The sequence below is a fragment of the Dipodomys spectabilis genome, unplaced genomic scaffold, assembly GCF_019054845.1.
Source record: "Dipodomys spectabilis isolate Male_0828 unplaced genomic scaffold, ASM1905484v1 ptg000783l, whole genome shotgun sequence".
NCBI lineage: Eukaryota > Metazoa > Chordata > Mammalia > Rodentia > Heteromyidae > Dipodomys > Dipodomys spectabilis.
In genome coordinates this window covers 22774036-22795321 of record NW_024871460.1, presented here as the reverse complement: position 1 = coordinate 22795321, position 21286 = coordinate 22774036, and the positions used below count along the sequence as shown (strand labels likewise).

The 21286-nt window shown below is 40.1% G+C and overlaps 1 protein-coding gene across 1 annotated transcript in view; it reads left to right on the top strand.

The window, feature by feature from the left end:
• Ptdss1 (phosphatidylserine synthase 1) overlaps positions 1-21286 on the top strand; it is a 56513-nt gene that overhangs the window by 8940 nt on the left and 26287 nt on the right. The window contains exons 2-5 of the mRNA XM_042673056.1: positions 4927-5018; positions 11696-11740; positions 14650-14774; positions 19877-20035. Of these exons, the coding sequence (XP_042528990.1) occupies positions 4927-5018; positions 11696-11740; positions 14650-14774; positions 19877-20035 (421 nt within the window). The remainder of the gene's footprint in view (positions 1-4926; positions 5019-11695; positions 11741-14649; positions 14775-19876; positions 20036-21286) is intronic.

Sequence of the window (21286 nt, the reverse complement as noted above, 5' to 3'; positions counted from 1 at the left end):
CATTCCCATGTGCAGGTCCATTTGTAGGCACAAATAGTTGTTTCTTATACCCACTTTACAGCTTTCTTAATTTCATGACATCTAAATTATTGTGACAGTTAATTCATTAAAATATTTTTTATCCTTCCTGTGGCTGCCTAGTTTTCCATTGTATGATGAGACTGTAACTTAATCAGTTTGCTCTGATGAGTATTTAGCTTGTTTCCAGTCTTTTGTGACTGTATAGTTTTGCAGTGCACAGCCTGGTGCTCATTTTATTTTTGTATACATGAGTTTATCTGAAGGATACATTCCCAGAATGGGAATTGCTGAGCTATGAGGCATATGCATTTATAAGTGTAAAATATTGCCAAAGTGCCATCCAGAAAAGAGGTCTACATTTTTACTACCACTACAGTAGATACAAAGCTGCAAATTTGTCTATTTCTTCTTGTTCCTCTCCAGTTTAGTCATTTAGTGTTTACTTTGTCAATAAGGTGCATACAAAGCAGTGGTGCTCTATGCTGATTTACCCATCCCATTAACTTAAGTGAGGTTGAGTGACTTCTGCATTTAAGAGCTATTGGATTTCCCTCTCTGTCAACAATCTTTGTATCCTTTCCCTATTTCTGTTTACTTTGCTGTGTCCCCTTGTTTTTCTTTCTGTTAATTGATTTTGGAAGGAATGCTTTGCATATTAGAATTAACCCTTTGTCTTGATAGGAGCTACAAATATTTTCTTCACGTTTATGTCTTGGGTTTTTGTTACTCCCACCCTTTTTTTTTTCCTGTATCCAATCCATTTCTTTTCATATGACTTCTGGGATTTGGGTCTTCAGAGTTTTTCCCAATCTGAGATTGTTAACTCTGTGTGTGTGTGTGTGTGTGTGTGTGTGTGTGTGTGTGTGTGTGTGTGTGTACACATATGTGCACACATGCTGCTACTAGGGCTTGAACTAGGGGCCTGGGTGCTGTTCCTTAGCTTATTCGCTTAAGGCTTACTACAGTCTATTTCTTCACTTCCAGCTTCTTTGCTGTTTAATTGAAGATAACATTCCTAATGACTTTCCTGTCCAGACTGGCTTCAAATCCCAATCATGAGGTAGATTTCAGCCTTCTGAGTAGCTAGTATTACAGTTATGAGCCACCCGTGCTTGGCTGGTTGATTATTTTTGTTTGTTTTTCATTCTCCCGTTGGTCAATTTTTCCAGTATATGTATATATATATATATATATATATACATATATATAATGTATACATGCATACATACATACACACATACAGTTTACCTTAAATTCTTTTTTTTTTAAATATAAAAATCCATTTTATTGCATTAGTTAACTTTTTTTTTTTTTTTAAATTTTATTTTATTTTATTTGAGAACATACTGTACAGAGGGGTTACAATTACATGGTCAGGATAATGCATACATTTCTTACCAAGCATTGCAGCCTCCTCCTTTGTTTACCCTTCACCTCCCTTCCCAGCCTCCCCCCTCCCCCCCCACCCAATCATACCCCCCCTCCCCCCGCCTCCGACATTGTAAAGCTGGTTTTGACATGACATTTTGTACTTCTCATTGTTGCAACAGGTCCACCTGAATCCTTAAACAACTTGTTTGTCCCCATCTCCTCCACATGTTATACTGATATCAAATATAGTGAAAGCGGGGGTTACACTGTGGGGGAGGGACATACAAAGCAACCAAGAAATAATCTTATAAATGCATTAGAAACACATGCATGAAAGAAACAAAAACATTAAAATACATATTTGAGGGTTCGTTTTCCTAACATCACATTCTCTGACTTTTTCCGCTTGACTCATACCTATACTAGATATTGCAAATAAGGGAAACCATGGGACCTATGTTTCTTTGGGCCTGGCTTACTTCACTTAATATAATTTTTTCCAAGCCTTTCCATTTCCTAACAAATGGGGCAATGTCGTTCTTTCTGATGGAGGCATAGAATTCCATTGTGTATATATACCACATTTTCTTGATCCATTCATCTATTGAGGGGCATCTGGGTTGGTTACCTTAAATTCTTTCAGTCATCCAGAATGTATGCTGGTGTAGTTTGAATTACAGACTCTCCCTTCTTTTCCCATGCAACAGTTACTCACTTTTGCCTTGCCTTTAATTTGTAGCTTTGGTGTTGTCCAAGTATTTCTTACACTTTTGCAACTTCAGGTGACAGATAGTCTCCCAATGGGGCAGAGTGATCCAGGGAGAAGACAGTCATGTTCAAGTTATACCATATGTGGGTACGGATATAGGCCTTGCAGCTTTGGCAGCTGACTTGATCTTCCTGAGCCGTTGTCACTTCACTTTGAAGATGTGGTTGATAATACCACATCTGTCCGTTGGGTGTGACAGAGGTAATGCCGATGCACTGCCTGTGGGAGTCTAATTCAGTAGACACTTGATAGCAGGGGCTATTGTTACTACCATCCTAGCTATATGGAAGATGTGTTCCTTCCCTGGGCAGCCATTCTTCAGTCACAGCTGGTGTTTTGGAAATCACCCTGGCAGGTTCCCTGCCGAAGCCAAAGGGCATTTCAAACACCCTGGTAAGAATGAGGCTGGCATTTGTAGGGCCATATTCATAACCTCTGGGCAGATGGCCAATTGTTAGGGTGTCCATAAAAATAAAATTGCATTTGTTGGCTCACAAAGGTGGCCTGATTCTGTGGTTTGGTTTTGTAATCTGATCTATGACAGTAACAGCACTAATTGTTCTTTTGTACTATCTGGGTGCCTGTGATGATATGGGAAATAATTGTACGCATTTATTTAAGAACCCAGCCCCAATCCTGTTATACCTGTGGAAGTTGTTGAATTTGGTGCCAAACTTAGCTGCCTAGACAAAAATGGACTCCTTATGTATGTGTATATGCTGGTTCTGGGGCTTGAGCTCAGCGTCTGGATGCCATCCTGAGCTTCTTTTTTGCCCAAGGTTAGTATTCTACCTCTTGAACCATTGCTCCACTGCTGGCTTTTTAGTTAGTTTATTGCAGATAAGAGTCTCAGGGACTTTCCTGCGGAAGATAGCTTTGAATCACAATCCTTAGATGTCAGCTTTCTGAGTAGCTGAGATTACAGGCATGAATCATGGTACCCGTGAGCTACCTGTGCACAAGCTGATTTTTGAAGTTAACATCTGTTTGTAAATGCATATCTTAGGACTAAGAGCTCAATAAGGAAATTTGTTGTGGTTGCATTCCATACCATCTCATGTCTTTTGATGATCTAGATTTTATTTTTCTCTGCAAACTTGCTTTTCCCTTAAGCTTTTCAAATAGTTCTCCTCTTCTCCCTAAGCTCAACTTCTTTGATCATCTTTAGTTGATTGCTGCTGTTTCATTGTGTCTAAAAGAACTCCTTCCATGTCATTCCATTTTCAAAACTGAAAATGCCTTTTTTAAACCTTTTTCTTCCCCAGCTTCTCAGTAACAATCAATAATTCATAAATCTTCTCCTGGCTGTCTTATTAGACTTTTCTTTTCCCCCTTTTGCTTGCTTTTCTTCCATCCCAAGTGTGTTTCTAGACTCTTGCTTTTCTTAGATGAACTGTGAAACACCGAAGCCATTCTTATCTATCAAGGTGAACTTCCATTTGGGAAACTTGCTCTGGTTTTACACAATAAATAATCTCCCTAGTCAACAGCAGTCCACAGGTATGTGTTGAATGTTCTGCCAGACTCAGAACAGAAGTGGGGAGTTGCCTGCTGCAGAGGTCTGCTTCCTGTGGGGAAGACAGGGAGGGACACAGAAGCCAACAAATGGGCTTGTTTTCGTCACTGGGTGTTGAGACTACATAGGTCATGTGCTAGAAATGACAAGGCATGGGAGAGGAGTGCTTATTCCTTCTCCTTCTAATTCATTCACTTGTGGTCTGGTTTTAAAGCATGAATTTTGTTTTCTTTTTAACTTTTATGTTTACAGGTATGTTCTTATAACCTAACCAATCCTTCCTCCCCACCACACAAACACTTCATTAAGCCTCATCCCTCAGAAAGCCAACTGCCCATTTTTAAGAATAAATTATGTTATTGAATTGCTTTCTTTTTCATCATCTTATGCTTCCTTTCTGATTCATAATTTTTTAGCCATACTGAGGTTTGAACTCAGGACCTCATGCTTGGTAGTCTAGTACTTTACCACTTGAGCCATGTCCCCATCTCTTTTTACTTTACTCATTTTTCAGATAGTGTCTTGGCATTTTGCCTACAGCCAGCCTTGGACTACAATCTTCCTACCTATTCCTTTTGGATAGGTAGTTAGAAGACAGTCAGGTAGTATCACCCCCTTTTATTTGTTGAGATGGTTCTCGCTAACTTTTATCCTGGACTGTGATTCTCTCCATCTCTGCCTCCCAGTTTTCTGGGATTACAGACAAGCCCATACATCAAGCCCTTTTCTGATTCTTGACATTTTTCTTTGTCACATTTTATATCAACAAATATCATCTTTAGTTATTCTTAAGTCTAAAAGACATTTCTACAAAATAAATCTTATGTTTTGACATCCTAGGGTTCAATTCTCAAATGAGTGTCTGAGTAAGAATGCATGTTGGTATACAACGCTGGTGTGTGTGTGTGTGTGTGTGTGTGTGTGTGTGTGTGTGTGTGTGCGCGCGCGTGAGCGCGCGCGCGTGCGCGCGCGCGCATGTTTTAGGGATAGAATGAAGCCTTTGTGCATTCTAAGCATACACAGAGCACTGAGTTATGCCCCCAGCCCTTCAGTTGTCTCTAGTAAAGAACTGAGCGTGGTGGTATATTATGAAATTTGTGATTTTAGGACAGGAAGGTGGGTGACTAGTGAAGACACAAGGACTTTGCTCAGAGCGGTCTCCCAGGGTTAGCTGGTGGAAATCTTGTTGCTTTCTGGTTAACTATTTTGACCTGAAAATGAATTCTCAGTGTTGTTTTTTTACTTCCAGGGATGACTCTGTTCCTGAAGACAACATCTGGAGGGGCATCCTCTCTGTCGTCTTCTTCTTCCTAATCATCAGCGTGCTGGCTTTTCCCAATGGTAAGTGATGTCTTGTGCTGTCACATTTCTCCTGCACATCCTGTACTTGTGACTTTTTTTTGAGACATGAGCCATTTAGAAGCAGAAACTGGAAGATGGAGAAAAGAATAAACTGGGTTTTGTGTAGTGGTCAGAAGCCCAGGATTTGGAGGCAGTCTAGCTCTGCCACTGCTTCCTAGATTTGTGACTCCATTGAAGCCCTGGCTTTCTTAGAGTGTTTCAGTTTATCTTCTGTGAAATGGAGATAACAAGGAGGTACTGTTGTGAGAGAAAGCTAAATTAATACATGTAGAATCCCATGTATTAGTATGTTTTCCTTCTCTGCAACAAGATACCTGAAGCTGTGTGCTTTGTAAAGAAAAGAGGTTAATGGAACTCCCAGTTGTTTTTTGTTTGTTTGTTTCTTCCAAGTTGCTTTCTTTTTTGCTTAATCCTTCCTGCACCTTTCCCTAGAACATTCTATACGTATATGTCCTCTGATCATTTTTAAATGATAATTTTTGTGTTATATTTTTCTTTATACCTCTGATATTTGAGAATTATTCCAGTTTTAGAAACTAAACATCCAGCACCACATTTCTGTCTCTAGTGAGAGTCCCTTTGGTTTCACGTTGTGGCCGTGGCATAGTGGAAGCACTTATCAAAGGAGAGATACATGGTGAGACCTGAAGCCAGAGAGACTAGGGAGGGACCAGAATTGGTTATTATGCTAACAAGGGTCCCAAGAGAATTGCACTGATAATTTTTTGAGGGCAACACCACCAGTAATCTCCCACCTCTTAAAGGTTTCATCTCTTAGCATTGCCATACTTTGAGAGCAAATTCCCAGGGAGAAACCACATCAAAAACAAGCAAACTCTGCCCAGAGATTGACAGGTTATGAGCTTCCAATAAGCTGTTCTTTCTGTTGCTGTTATTTTTGTCAGCTGAGTTACACAATACTCAATTATTGTTACTCACCTTCTCCCCACTAAGGAATATTAATTAAATATTTCATCGTCCCAAATAGCCTATCACAACTAACTTTGCTGATTATTTTTGTAAGATGAATTTTTATTGTCAGGAAAAAAAGATAGTTGATTAAGCTGAGTGCCAGTGGCTCACGCCTGTAATCCTAGCTACTCTGGAGGCTGAGATCTGAGGATCACAATTCAAAGCCAGCCTAGCAGAAAAGTCTATGAGACTCTTATCTCCAATAAACCACTCAGAAAAAGCTAGGCCTTGTGGCTCAAGTGGTAGAGTGCTAGCCTTGAGCACAAAGAGGTTCAGGGATGGCTCCTAGGCCCTGAGTTCAAGCCCCAGAACTGTCAAAAAAAAAAAAAAAGATAATGATTACCATGAATGTCCCAACCTCCCAAACATGATTCTAGAGAATGAGGCAAAGCTTTTTTTTTTAAAAAAACCAAGTTTAGTCTGCAGCCATGTTTTCAATTGACTTATACTTTTTCTCTGAATTGTTTCTTCCAAGTTGCTTTCTTTTTTTCTTAATTCCTCCTGTACTTTTCCCTAGAGCATTCTATACATATGTGTCCTCTGGTCATTTCTAAGTGATCACTTTGTGTTGTGTTTTTCTTTATACCTCTGATACTTGAAAATTATTCCTGTCTTGTAGGATCTGTTCCTCGGGCCAGCTCAGGTTCCTTCTCACACCCTGGGCTAGAACTGGGCCTCATGCTTCCCTGTGCTCCAGTCTATCTGGAGGACAGGAGTTCACAACACTCAGAGGAGCAGATGTTAAATGGGTGTGAATTGACTGAGAAAGAGCAGTTGCTAGTTTTTACTTTCATGGCTTTAGACTTCCTCTGAGTTACTTGGAGAGGGGTAGACACATGACCATTAGCTAGTCTTTGCTATGACTAGGTGCTAGGGCAGCTCACTGTGTCCTAGAAGGAGACCAAGGGCAGCAAAGAGTATGAGTTTCTACTTCCTACTTCTCTAGGCTGTCTCTTCCCCCACCCGCTCCCCCCACGCTCTCCTTTCACTTGTGGCTTAAAAATAATTCTTATAAAATGCTATATCCATCCCAGTATAGCAAATGGCCCTGAAATGCAAGTGTAATTTTAACTATTTCACTACATCATGGAAGTGAAACAGAGAAACCTGTTGGAGGCAGTTTAGTTGAGAGACTTCTTCTAGCAAGCAACCTTCTGTTTCCTGCTTCGGAGATTGCTATCGACCACTGGTCCCACCTCCTCTACCCAGCCTTGTATGTACCCCATGCCTGGCCCCAGCCTCCTCTCAGGAAGTACATGTTGACTTAGGTGATGAAGCAGAGCACTAAAAGGAAGTTCATGGAAGCAAGCAGCCCTCTCTTCCTTGTATCTCTGCAAGACTGACATCATTGTTAAAAGACGCCTGGAGGAAAGTGAAATACTAGTATTTCCAGAGCTTACCACTCTGTCTTTTCTCTTCATTTGACTTCTTTGAACTCAGAAGATCACACCTTTTATTTTATTTGTTACAGAGTCTCCCTTATTATAACCCAGTCTGGCCTCAAACATAAGGTCTTTCTCCCTTTACCTCCCAAGTGCTGGGATGATAAGTATGAGCCACTATGCCTGTCCTAATCATGTCTTTTTAATGATAGAAAGTTATCCAGAAGATTTACTGTCTTCTAAATTAAAAAAGTGTATTTATATAATATATGATATATAATATATATAACATATATAATAATATTACATATGTATTTCCCTCATTATGTGACTTCAACTTCAGTACTATTTTCTTTGAAAAACAGTAATTCATTCTTAGGTCTGAATATGCTTTCAGATAATTTTATTCTAAGTTTTCCTAGAAGAATGTGAACTTTAAAATAATCATTCTGAAAAGAAGAAGCAGGCTAAAAGGGCATACCTGGGTCTCTGGTTCAAAGTACAAATGGGTCACTGTTGGACAGGCAACTTCTTGTTTGGGTTAAAAAATTATACTTCCCCAAATTTTCAACCTTCATTATTTATTTACAAGTATAACCATTTCTGGTTAATCAAACATGATCTTATACTTTTTGAGATAGTTTTAAAAATGCTACTTTTCTCTCATGGCATGCTAGCTCTTTTGAGATTAAACTTGATTGTAGTATCTGATGGAAGATTGATAATGGATATTAAAAAGTGGCAGTCTGCTTCACCATCTGAAAGGTGTCCCATTTCTTCTATATAATAAATATTATATGTTATAATATGTAATATATTTTATAATACATTTAATATATAATAAATATATTATGTACATGTTAAATACCATATAAACTATAGAAACTATAGAAAAACCTGCTGATTGAGTGCATCTTGACTGCAGGGACAGAACCCTGTGGGCTGCATGGCCCAGTGCAATGCTCCTGCTTCCGAGTGGTGTCAGGAAAACTTGAAGGCTGTGTGAACAGGAGAGTCCTCTTTCTGCACTCAGGAAAGTGCTGCTGTAATCTCCAGGACTTGCTTGTGTCTGACATTCTTTCAACCTTGCTTCCTAAAAGAGTTCCTAGATTTTTACCATTTCAAAGGAGATAGCTATTTGTAGCCCTTCCTGTAATTCTCACTTATCTTAGAACCAGCATTAAAAGAGTTGAGGGGCTGGGAAGGTGGCTCAGTGGTAGAGTGCTTGCCTCGCATGCATGAGGCCCTGGGTTCGATTTCTCAGTACCACATAAGTAGAAAAGGCCGGAAGTGGCGCTGTGGCTCAAGTGGTAGAGCACTAAAAAACAACAACAAAAATAAAATAACTGTATCACTATATTACTATATTTTATTAAAAATATAGAAAATAATTTAATTAACAGGATAGTTAATACATTATTTATTACATTACAATAATATTATATTGCTTTACATATATGAATATATATTATGTATATTATATAACATAAACATATTTTACACATAAATATATCTATTTTATATTATATTACGATAATATGCATTTATATTATAATATGTAATTATATAGTTATAATGTATATTAAATATGTCACAAGTATAAATATATAAATTTATATATAAATATATCAAATATATAATATATGGTTAATATAATATAAACTGTATTATATTATTATAAATTACATTGTATTATACATTATTTTATTATAATAAAATAAATTTTATTACAATTATAATGTAAGATTATTTTATATTATAATAATAAGGTAATAAAATAGCAATGATCTTACTATAATAAAGCAATATAAAATAAAAATTATTAAATTATACTAAATAATAATATGCATTTATTATATGCTAGATATTATACACATAAGTAAATATAAATATATAAATTGATATAAATATATCCAATATTTTATATAGTTAAAAATAAGCTGCATTATATATACATTGCTTCTTAGAAGGTAGGTAGCAGTGACAAACCTCACAATTTAGGCTGGGTGGGAGTGCGGTGAGGCATACTTGATGAATGTATGGCAGCCTGGATTGGATATGCGGTTGTTATACAACCTGAATTGGATTTGATATCACCTACTAACAGTGCTACTTTATATCCCAGGACTTTTTGTCACCCTTAGTGGGTGAAACCTTCTAGTAATTAATTACCTGCTGACATCTCAAAAGGCATCCTACTCCCTTTGCCTGGTCTTTCCTGTTTTCCCTCACCTTGCTCATGGATTTCAGTTCTTTCTAGTGTCACCAGCACTAAGCACCCTTCTCTGTCTCTCTCCAGTGTACAACTGGCACTGAAACCAGTCCTGACTCAAACCTTGGACTCCCCCTTGCTTCTCTTCCTGAGGTGACCCTGCACTGTAGGCCATGGGAGGCACTCAGAGTTCCTCACTACTTAACCTGCTGATTGAGTGCATCTTGACTGCAGGGACAGAACCCTGTGGGCTGCATGGCCCAGTGCAATGCTCCTGCTTCCGAGTGGTGTCAGGAAAACTTGAAGGCTGTGTGAACAGGAGAGTCCTCTTTCTGCACTCAGGAAAGTGCTGCTGTAATCTCCAGGACTTGCTTGTGTCTGACATTCTTTCAACCTTGCTTCCTAAAAGAGTTCCTAGATTTTTACCATTTCAAAGGAGATAGCTATTTGTAGCCCTTCCTGTAATTCTCACTTATCTTAGAACCAGCATTAAAAGAGTTGAGGGGCTGGGAAGGTGGCTCAGTGGTAGAGTGCTTGCCTCGCATGCATGAGGCCCTGGGTTCGATTTCTCAGTACCACATAAGTAGAAAAGGCCGGAAGTGGCGCTGTGGCTCAAGTGGTAGAGCACTAAAAAACAACAACAAAAATAAAATAAAAAAGAGTTGAGATGGTAAGGGAGCTTGATCTACCTTTTCTGTTTACTTTCTGCTTTTAAACTTCTGAGTCTAGCCCTTTTCTATTTGTTAAAAATAATGTTGTTTCCCTGTCTTCACAGGTATCTATCTATTCTGCTTCATAGATATAATTTTTGACCAGTTCTCACCATCCAAGTCCTTCCTTCTGCCATCCATAGCTCAGGAAGCAGATGTGTCTGGATGAAGCAGAGTATTACTGTGGACACTCAGCAGTGGAGTACATTTGGATTTTGGTGGATATTATAAATCAAGTTCTTGAAATAAACCTGATTTGTCAAAAGAAAGTAGTTAAAAAATGAATTCCAGAACAAAAATTAAAATGTGATGGTTGCCTAGGCAAGATTCAAGGTTGCAAGCAACAGAAGTTGGCTCTACATGTTAAAGGATGTGGATAGACTCATCTAGCAAGGAAGGCTTGGAAACCAGGGGCCAGGACAGACTTTTAGGAATAGATCTCTCCTGCCAGGAAGGTGGGAAACAAGCTCAGGTGTCCCTGGGCATGTGCAGTTCATAATGTTGTCAATTCTCAAAGTGTAGAAAGACCTGGGAACCCCAAACTAGGTAGGCTCCTAGCAAGAAAGAGCACTGCTTTTTATGGATCTGTGAGTTGTAACTTTGCAGTTAGAGATAAAATTGCTTTGTAGCTGAAGGCCTTAGCTTACTTGCTTCTTTCCTTTTATGAGTATTGGTGTATCCCTTGCAGCAAAGGTAAGTTTTGTCCTGTGATACGTTGAATTTCATTTGTGTGGAATCTAGGTCATAAGAAAAAGCCACTGTACTAGCGTGTTCCAGGGACCTCGGTTGTTGCTGTTGTTGTTGTGGGTTTTGTGTGTGTGTTTCCAACACATAGGCTTGTTCTTTTTCATTTTTCAGCCATCTATTGAGCCTCCCCCCACACACACTTTCTCTTTCTCTCACTCCCTGCTTAGATTCAGACATAAACACACACCCACACCCGCAGATACTGTCCTGAACCCCCTTCTCTGTCAAAGGGGCAGCCAGATTTCCCTTGAGAAGCAGAATGTGTATTACACATGCCAGAGGCCAGCCTCCTGACCTCCTCAATGTTACAATGTTGTTACCATGGGAAGTTATGTTCCCACTTTTGAAAATAAATCTTTACAAAACTTCCTATGCAAAGTGGAGCCTGTGATGATTTCTATAACTAACTGTCACAGTGTGGGTAAAACATTCCAACCTTGACTTTGACCCTAGAGTGGAAGGCAGGAAGAAAGGGAGGGAGTGAAGGAGGAAGAGAGGAAGAAAGGGAGGGAAAGGAAGAAAGTGGAGGCCTTTTTGCTATTGTTATCTACAGGTAGATCATCGTGGTTTTCTTCAGTTTTCTCCTATTTCAAACCAGTTTATTCTTTCTGACTTTTTATGTTCTATCTGCAGGTCCATTTACAAGACCCCATCCAGCCTTATGGAGAATGGTTTTTGGTGAGTTGCATTAGTAGATGCAAAAAATATATTCTTAAAAATTTTTTTTTCTATGTGTGACATCACAGTTACACTTAACCATTCTGCAGTTAAACTTTGTGTTTGTTTTGTTTTTACTTTTTTAGTGTGCCTAATACAGATTTTTTATTACATGTCTTTGACAACAACTTTGGTGTTGGTTTTAATGCTCTCCACATACCAGCTCCTCTCCACTTGCCCCTTTTGATGTCATGGCTCTGAGTGTGCACAGGTTTGACTCCAGCAAATTCCCCTCATTTTCCTTTGTGCCTCCATCCTCTTAATACCCAGAATGTTAGTCTTGTCAGCTTGAGGGAATGCAAAAACAGCAGCAACTCAGCCTCCTCAGCGCTGTGAACATGAGAGAATTCTGACAAAGAGCCCTTATCTGAACTAGTTTATGTATCAACAAGCATGTCAGTACTATCTTAGTTTCATTTGATTTTTTTTTTTTGCATTCCAAAAAGAGAAATTGCCTGAATATAAAATAAATCTTCAAAAAGTTCGACTGTTTGTCTTCATCTTACTTAAACAAGACATCAGATACAATTATTTTAGGCTTGGGAAATATGATCTTGTGTAAAAACGTTAAAAGGATTCTAAAGAATGGTTATTTTGCTAAGTGCTTCCTGTCTTTCAACTGTCAGAGATCCTCGTTCTCTGAGTTTATTGGTGGATTTTCACTCATTATCTCCTCACTGCAAGTGGCAGTGTAGCAGACCCTGCTGGCCTATGGGCCTCCATGGAGGATCAGAAACACAGGATGTGCCCTGTGTGTCCTTGGGAGCCACCCTTAAGTCAGGGGAAGGAAGATAGCTATAGTGGACAAATTTTAACAAATCTTATCAGCTATCACCATTGTTGAGAAGTTAGTTAAAGCTGGGTGAGGGGCACTCACGGGTGACTGCTTTAAAGCTTGAGTAGGAAGGGGAGGCTTAACTGAAAATTTGGCAGCAAAGAAAGTCCAAGACATCTGGGAGACATGCCTTCCAGCCAGAGAAAGGCTGCTAAACTGGCCCCAAAGCTAGGAAGATCTTTGCATGTTCCAAGCCAGCATGGCCTGGGTTTATTGAACACAGACAATAGTTAAAAGGGAACCGTCAGAGTTGGCAGGTGGGGGTGGTGGAGAGGGGTAGGGATGGTAGGGGGAAACAAAGGAGGAGGCAACAATGCTTGATAAGAAATGTACTCACTATCTTGCCCATGTAATTGTAACCCTTCTGTATGGTATTTTCACAATAATAATTTTTTTAAAAAAAGAAGTTTCTGAGGGTGTGGGCCAGGTGGGGAAAAGAGTATGTGCATTGGGAAATCTCACCAAAGTTTTTCCCAGAGGAATGGTGCAGTTGCACATATATTTTTAAAAAGAGTCCTGGCTGAATTATACTCACAGTCCACAGACTGTGTATTGCTGCTTAAAGTGTTGTTACTTTCAATTCGTTTGGCACTTGTGAGGTGTTTTTTGTTTTTTTTTTCTTGTTCTAATGATCGATCCATTGTAGCTATTGAGCAGTTTATGTCTTAACTTGAGAGCTTTTCTGGAACATGAAATCCTTTAATAATCTGATAAGACCTGTAGACCTTTCCCCAGGACCTGAGCCAAGTTTGGGGTGTTACGTTTCAAGGCCATGTGTATGAGTGTCTGCATCCCCACTGCTATGTGACCTGTGCATATCCTACTTGTGTTGTCCAGACCTTGAAGCCCCACTGAGAATTCAAGCTTAAGACCTTTTATATCACAGAATGTTTCTTTCTCCCTCAAAATAGTCATTTTCAAGGACATAAAGGGACTTTAAGGTGATAGCTTATAACAGTGACTGGTACATCAATGTAAACCTAAGACAATTGCCCTAATCACATGCCTAGAAATTTGTATTCCTGGCCTCAGGGATGCATATAGTGTGGATCATTCCTGGTCTTTCTTGGCCTCCCTGCCCTCCCTGAGGACCCAAGAAGCCCCATTGGGCAGCTTGCACTGTAGCACTTTCTGGAAAGTGGGCCTGCCATGGCTGTCCTTTTCTGGGGAGTGTCTCTTTAGGATTACAGCTGAGCCTGTGCTTGGGGCAGCTGTGCCCTGAGGTCACATGTATTAATGTAATGTCTTCCTTCTTACAATCTCAACTGAAAAAAAGTGGGAATGCCCCCCGCCCCCTGTGCTTGACTTTCAAATCTTTCTGAGATATGGTGCACAGAGTTTGAGTTTTTTGAAATTGAATTCCCATTCTTTTTCAGTTGACATGGTACATGGTTATTAGGTTAGCAATTGTGAAGTGCTATGACAGGAATATGAAGGCTGAAAAGGCTAATTATTAATATGGAGGGCAAATCTAGGACCAGAGGCCCCAAGTCCACTACCCGTGGTGCACCCAGCGAGACCCAAGGCTGAGATGTCCTCAACCCAGCTTGAGCCTGTCAGCTCCTTTGGTCTCCTAAGATGTTTCCTAGGTCATCTTATGTCCTCCTCATTTACCCCATTGTGGCTTCCCGCTTGTCACTTCAGTGCCACTTGCTCATCCCCTCTCTGCAGGCACCTGAGCCATATTGTCACAGACATTCCTTGTGGGACCTCCCCACAAGCCCCACATAACATTGATGGCCAATCTTTCAAGGCTCAGTTCCAATTTTGTTTGCTCAATGACAGTTACACTGATTTCCTCTCAATCTGACTTAGGACTCCGAATCAGCCTCCCTGGTTAAAAGAAAACACCTGGATTCGGATGTGGCTCAAGTGGTGTGACACTTTCCAAGCAAGGCCTTGAGTTCAAGCCCTAGTACCAAAGATATCTGGCTAAGGTCTCCATGGACAATGTTGCAGTAATCACACGGATTGTATTCAAGTCGATGTGTGTTGTGTATCACTGCTAAACATGAACCTACTTTTGTTTCTGCAGGACTCAGCGTGCTCTACTTCCTGTTCCTGGTCTTCCTCCTGTTCCTGAATTTTGAGCAGGTCAAATCCCTAATGTATTGGCTAGATCCAAATCTTCGATATGCCACAAGGGAAGCAGATATCATGGTATGTATCTATCAGTGGCACTGGAGAGAAGTGGGTAGACTCTTGGGTGTACGAGGTAGACCTGGCATTTTACGTTGGTTCTCTCCATGCTTCCTGTGTACAGAGCTAAATCGTGGACTTTCAGGTGAGCTGTTAGGTTGCATGGTTTTCAGAAGTGATATGATCCAGGGAAATGTAATCTTGTCATGAATGGAAGGCACATACATTAAGGAAAGTAAAAACATTTTTCTCAGACTTGTGCCTAAACTAATATTTTTTGGTACTGGGGTTTGAACTCAGGGCCTTGTACTTGTTAGGCAGGTACTATACTACTTGAGCCGCAGCCCCAGCCCTTTTTTGCTTTACCTATTTTTCAGTAGGGTCTCAAGTTTGTACCCAGGGTTGGCCTGGGATTTGAACCCTCCTACCTATGTCTCCTGCTCAGCTGGGATTATAGATATGAATCACCAAGTTTGTCTTATTGCTTTAGATGGAATCTTGCTAGCTTTTTGCCTGGATTAGCTTCAAACCACAATCTTCCTAATGTCTGCCTCCCCCTCCCTTCCTCCCTTCCTCCCTTCTTCCCTTCCTTCCTTCCTTCCTTCCTTCCTTCCTTCCTCCCTTCCTTCCTTCCTTCCTTTCTTCCTTTCTTTTTTCTCTCTCAATATCTTTATCCTTCTTTCTCCCTTCTCCTGTCTTTCTCTTTCTCTTTTTCTTTGTGTGTGTACCAGTACTGGGCTTGAATTCAGGGCCCCATGCTCTTGCTTAGCTTTATCTCAAGGCTGGCTCTCTACCACTTGAGCCAAATCTCCAGTTCTGGAATTGTAATTGGAGATAATCTCAAGAATTTGTCTGTTCGGGCTGGTTTTGAACCGAGATCATCAGATGTCAGTTTCTTGAGTAGCTAGGATTATCAGCATGAGCCACCAGTGCCCAGTTTAACTTCAGTTTTCTTAAAGGACAATTAAAACAAAGACAATGCAAAAGTTATAAGTAGCAAGAAAAATAGTTTGTTGTAGATTTCTTATTCTAAAGTCATGAATGGCAAAATATGATTTAGTAGATTACAATGATGATAATTGTATTAACCTTCCATTACTGTAACAATACCTGACACAATCCATTTAGAAGGAGGAAAAGTTTGTTTTTTGTTCATAGTTTTGGAGATCAGTTGACTGTTGTCAACTGACAGGCGTCATTTGGTTTGTGGCAAGGCAGCACATTGAGGAGCACATAGCAGGAAGCTGCTGAGAAGCCGAGGGATGGACATCCCACAGTCCTCTGCAAGGGCATACTTCCATGACCTAAGATCCTCCCACTTAGGCTCCACCTCTTAAAGGTTCCCCCACCTTCCTATAGGAGCAAACTAGGTATCAAACACTTAACACAAAAGCAGTTGGAGAACATTACAGCTCCAAATCACAGTAGTAATGAAAATGATGATAGCAGTTCCTGGTTCTCGACTGGTCACTTTATTGATAGTCCATATAAGCCTGTCATACGTGTGCTCAGTGTTTGTTATCATTTCATTGAGGAGGAAATGGAAGCTTTAAGGTTAAATATGTCACTCAGAGCTCAAGCTGCTATCTCTCTGGCTTCAAAACTCCATTTCAGTTCTGCTAGTTACAATTATAAAAAGTACTAGCATATTCGCAAGAGCCTTTGAAAATTGAAATTGGGAGGAAGATATTCCAGATAAAATATTTTCCCAGGCATCATTTTTAGGCCTTTGAGCAAAAGTGATCATATTTCAAAGCAAACCAACTTGCAGATGGTTGTGCTGGTGCCCTGTTGATCCAGTTCTCCCAGCTGCGAGAAAGAGGCTGGATCCAATAACGTACTTGACCTCTAGCTCTCTTAGTAATCTCTTATCACAGGAACATCTAAGTGTCACAATTATAACTGCAACTGGCTTCTGAAATATAGTCTCCCATAATACCTACTTCTTGCCAAACTAAGCAAAGCATGAGTGTATTAGATGCTTCTAGAGGTCTGATTGGAGCTGGAATGGCCTGTTCTCTCTCCCTCATCAGTTTTTACTTTCTGCAGGTCGTTTTTACACTTTTCTGTGGAGAAATGCTTTCTACATTGCAGGACTTGTAGAAAAAAAGCTGTTGGTACAAGACTGAGAGTCTGTGGCTCAGGTCCTGGGATATCTGTTCTCCGTATCCTTCACCCTGATACCCACTTACCTTGATAACTCCGGCCACTGAAACTCATACTCCCTTTGTCCTTAAATTTGGTTATAAATTAAAATGGTGGTAGGGAATTTTTAATAGTTGGACAGTTTGCTTCTTTCTAAAATAACGATTCTGGTACAGTCTGCTTTGGCATGAATGAAGCCTGGGTTGGATCCCCAACACAAAATAAGTCAAGCATAGTTCTTATTGAATTTTTTAAAAAATATGTATTCTGCCAGGCACTGATGGTTCATGTCTGTAATCCTAGCTACTTAAGAGGCTAAAATCTGAGGACTGATGTTGGAAGCCAGCCCAGACAGGAAAGTCTTTGAGACACTTATCTCCAATTAACCACCAAAAAGCTTAAGTGGGAGTATGTTGAGCCTACCTTGAGCAAAGAGACTAAGGGAGAACAGAAGGCCCTGAGTTCAAGCACATGTGCGCACGCGCGCGCACACACACACACACACACACACACACACACATACACACACATAGAGCTAAAGTAGACACAGGGTGTAACTAGTGAAACATCTTTATAGTGTTAAGCTGGAGGTCATTATCCAGGTATATATTACAGTATCATCTGTACTTTATTATATCCCTGAAACATGTTACAACTTTAGAAAGCCATTGCAAAAATGTGAACACTGCAGTGGTATCTATGGAGAAGAGGGTGGAGCCAGCAGGATTAGCAGGAGGACAGGTGGAAGCATCATCTTTACTTACCATTAAGTCATATACCTGACCACTCAGCCCATTTCCAGGTACCTGTTTCTTCAGGTTCTTAGACTTGTGCTGTGGGAAGCTATTGGGCTCTACTACTGCTGGACCTCTGTGTCGGGGCTCAGCATCCATGGAGTCATCCTACTGTAGCTCACAGATACTTAGAAACAATGTTTCTCTTGGATTATTTCTCTAGCAATACAGTTGTAGCTATTTAGAAAGCATTTGTATTTCTAGTACTTCTTTAGATGAGAAGTACTCTGGAGATAATTTGAAGTATAGAAAGGATATGTATAAAAAATGTGCACATTTTGTATAAGAGACTTAAGCATCCATGGATTTTAGTATCCTGGGGTATCCTGGCACTGGTCACCAGGAGACCAAGAGACAGCTATAAATTGTAGTATCCCCTAAGTCTTCCCCAGGACCAGGACCTCAGGTCATTAACTAGTACATCTGCTTGTTAATAATTCTAATGTTAGTATATACCACTGGCTCTTTATATTTTTAAATGGTCTCCTGTAATTGAAGTGTAGAAGTGTCATGGCCCTCCCAAAACCACCTCCAGCCTATGTTGAGAGTAATCTGACAGTAGACATCCCCAGTCTTGACCCTATGTCCTGGTCTAGCCTCTGAGCCTCCTATTCCAAAGCAGGGAGAGGGAAGGGAGGTTGAGAAATTTGAGGATAGTGGCACCTTGTTACTTTCTTTGCCCTGATATATAGCCTGTGCTAGGATGTTCATGCATCAGCCTGGGAGTCCCTGTGACAGGAAAATACTGTTGAGAATCTGAGAATCTCTGCAATGCAGTGCTGTTTGTATGTTTTAAGCTTTGACTTACCCTTATTAAATCTTCTCTCATTTTCTCTAGATTTCCCACTTACACATAGTAATTTCCCATCCCACCACTTTTTGGAGGTAGATTTAAAAAATAAGTCCTTCTAGCTGTGCAAACTGCAATGCCCTCTATCAGAGAAGGAGATCAGATATGGTAGGATTCAGAAGAGAATGGGAAGCACTTACTCTTTTCTTCTCTCAGAAAGTGTTACTTCTAGATTTTGAGCCTGGCACACTTTGTAGGAATTTTTTTTCTATTTGGGTTGATAATAGGTAGATCTTTCCCAACGCTTACTATCAGATTTGTTTTGAGAAGAAAGGATATGAAAGGAAGAGATTGCCTTGAAATGTGTATTGTCATATAATTCAAAGGTATCTATTTTTGTAAGTATATGGAAATTTAAAATTAGTGAGAAATATATGTCATAGTCAAAACAAGAAGATGGAACCAAAATTGTTTTAAAGCCTTAGAATTTTCTAGTATTTGAATTCTGTAGAAGCTGATGTATTTTTAGGTGGGGAATTCTATTTTCTTCCTATCTCTGAAGGTGGAATGATGGCAGTTCTGCGCTTCCAGTAGAGCATTTCAAGCTTTGCATTTTCCTCAGAGTTCAATGTAACATTTACCCCCTCCCCCATTATTTTCATTCTTTGTTACTCAACTTAAAAAGTTTATTATGACCTCCTCATTAAATCATAATCTTTAGAAAAACATGTTAAATTTCTTTATCTACTGGAATTCTTTATATTTCTGTAACTGGCTTTCCCTTACTTGCCTTGTGGACAGACGAGTGGTCTGTGTAATGTGACTTCTTCAAAATGCCTAGAGACTTTGTAAAATTATTTTACTTCTCATTCTAGCCCAGCATTGCAATTCAGAGCCAAGTAATTATATGTAAACTCTAATACTTGCTCATATTCTCCATGAATCTTGTTTTAAAACTTTCTTAGAAATCAGGTACTGGTAACTCTTATCTGTAATCCTAACTACTCAAGAGGCTGAAATCTGAGGATCCAAGTTTGAAGCCAGCCCAGACAGAAAAGTCTGTGAGACTTGTATCTCCAATCAAATAGCAAAGAGGGTAGAAAGTGGGAGTGTGACTCAAGTGGTAGAACATCAGCCCGGAGCATAAAAGACCCTGAGTCCAAGCCCTAGTAACTGGGGCCCTAGTAACAGACAGACAGACAGACAGACACACACACACACACACACACACACACACACACACACACACAAATAAAGAAATACAACAAAAAAATTCAACAGTATATATAAACTTGGTGTCAGATCTTGTGAGTTCTTTGATTCCACACCTAAATCCTGGGAGGAAGTTGGTTTCTGCAATTCTGTTCATTTTCCATTTTTTCTCTGTTCAACAGGAGTATGCTGTGAACTGCCACGTGATCACCTGGGAGAGGATTGTCAGCCACTTTGATATATTTGCCTTTGGGCATTTCTGGGGTTGGGCCATGAAGGCCTTGTTGATCCGCAGCTATGGCCTCTGCTGGACAATCAGTATCACTTGGGAGCTGACTGAGGTAAGAAATGGCCTGGGGCATTTCTGGACTCCATTCTACAATTTTATGTGCATTGGAGGCAGAGTGGGCAGATAACAGGCAGTCCTCTCTCCAGCACTGGGATTCAAAACTCTACTTACCATCCTATAAGAACATTGGATACTTTTTGTTGTTGTTGTTGGTTGTGGGGCTTGAACTTAGGGCCTGAGCACTGTTGCTGAACTAGCGCTATACCACTTTGAGCCATAGGTCTACTTCCGGTTTTCTGGTGGTTAAGTGGAGGAAGGGTATCATGGACTTTTCCTGCCTGGGCTGGCTTTGAACCAAGATCCTCAGATCACACCCTCCTGAGTAGCTAGGATTTCAGATGTGAGCCACCAGCATCTAGCCAGAATACCTTTTTCATAAAAAAGAAAACTAAACAAAATCCTCACTTACTTAAATCTGCCTTGATGCCATAAGTCTTAAAAGAATATTTTCAATTCTATGAAATCAAGCTAAAGAATGGAGTTAAAATCCCAAGTGAGATAAACAAATAGGAGGAATTCTATGTATATGTAAGTCATTTTGCCCATCTACTAGTTTCCAGTTTGGGAGAAATGGAACAAGGTGTTCAGGAATTACAAGGGCATCCAAAGATATTTTTCTCACTGAAAAATGGCTTCCCAATATACTCCATTATCTGTGATCAAAGGTTTGTCTTATTTAACTAGTGCAAGAGATATATTTTTGAGAATTTTAGCAAAATGAAATTTGGAGGCCATGCTAGTGGTTCACACCTGTGGTCTTGCTACCCAGGAGGCTGAGATCTGAGGATCACAGTTTAAAGCCAGACCAGGCTGGAAAGTCCATGACACCCTTGTTTAGCTACCAAAGGGGGGTGGGGTGAGGGAACAAATGAAGCTGTGGCTCAAGTGGTAGAGTGCTAGCCTTGAGCACAAAAGCTCAGGGTCAGTACCTAGGCTCTGCATTTAAGTCTCAAGACCAGCACAAATGGAAAACAAAATGATTGTTCAGTTTTCTGTCATTATTAATCAGTCCCAAACAACAGATGTATAGTATAATTCTTGGTGTCAATCACTGTCTAGACCCTAACTTAGAGAAGTGTATTACTTAGATGTCTTCTGTCAATGTACCTTTCACCATGTTAGAAACTGAGAGTCTAAGGTCACTGCTGGCAAGACCACTTCCCTTTGAAGACTGTTTTGGAGACTTTCCAGTGACGTCTCCTGCCTTCTCATAGTTTGTTGTTGATCTTTGGCCTTTCTGGAC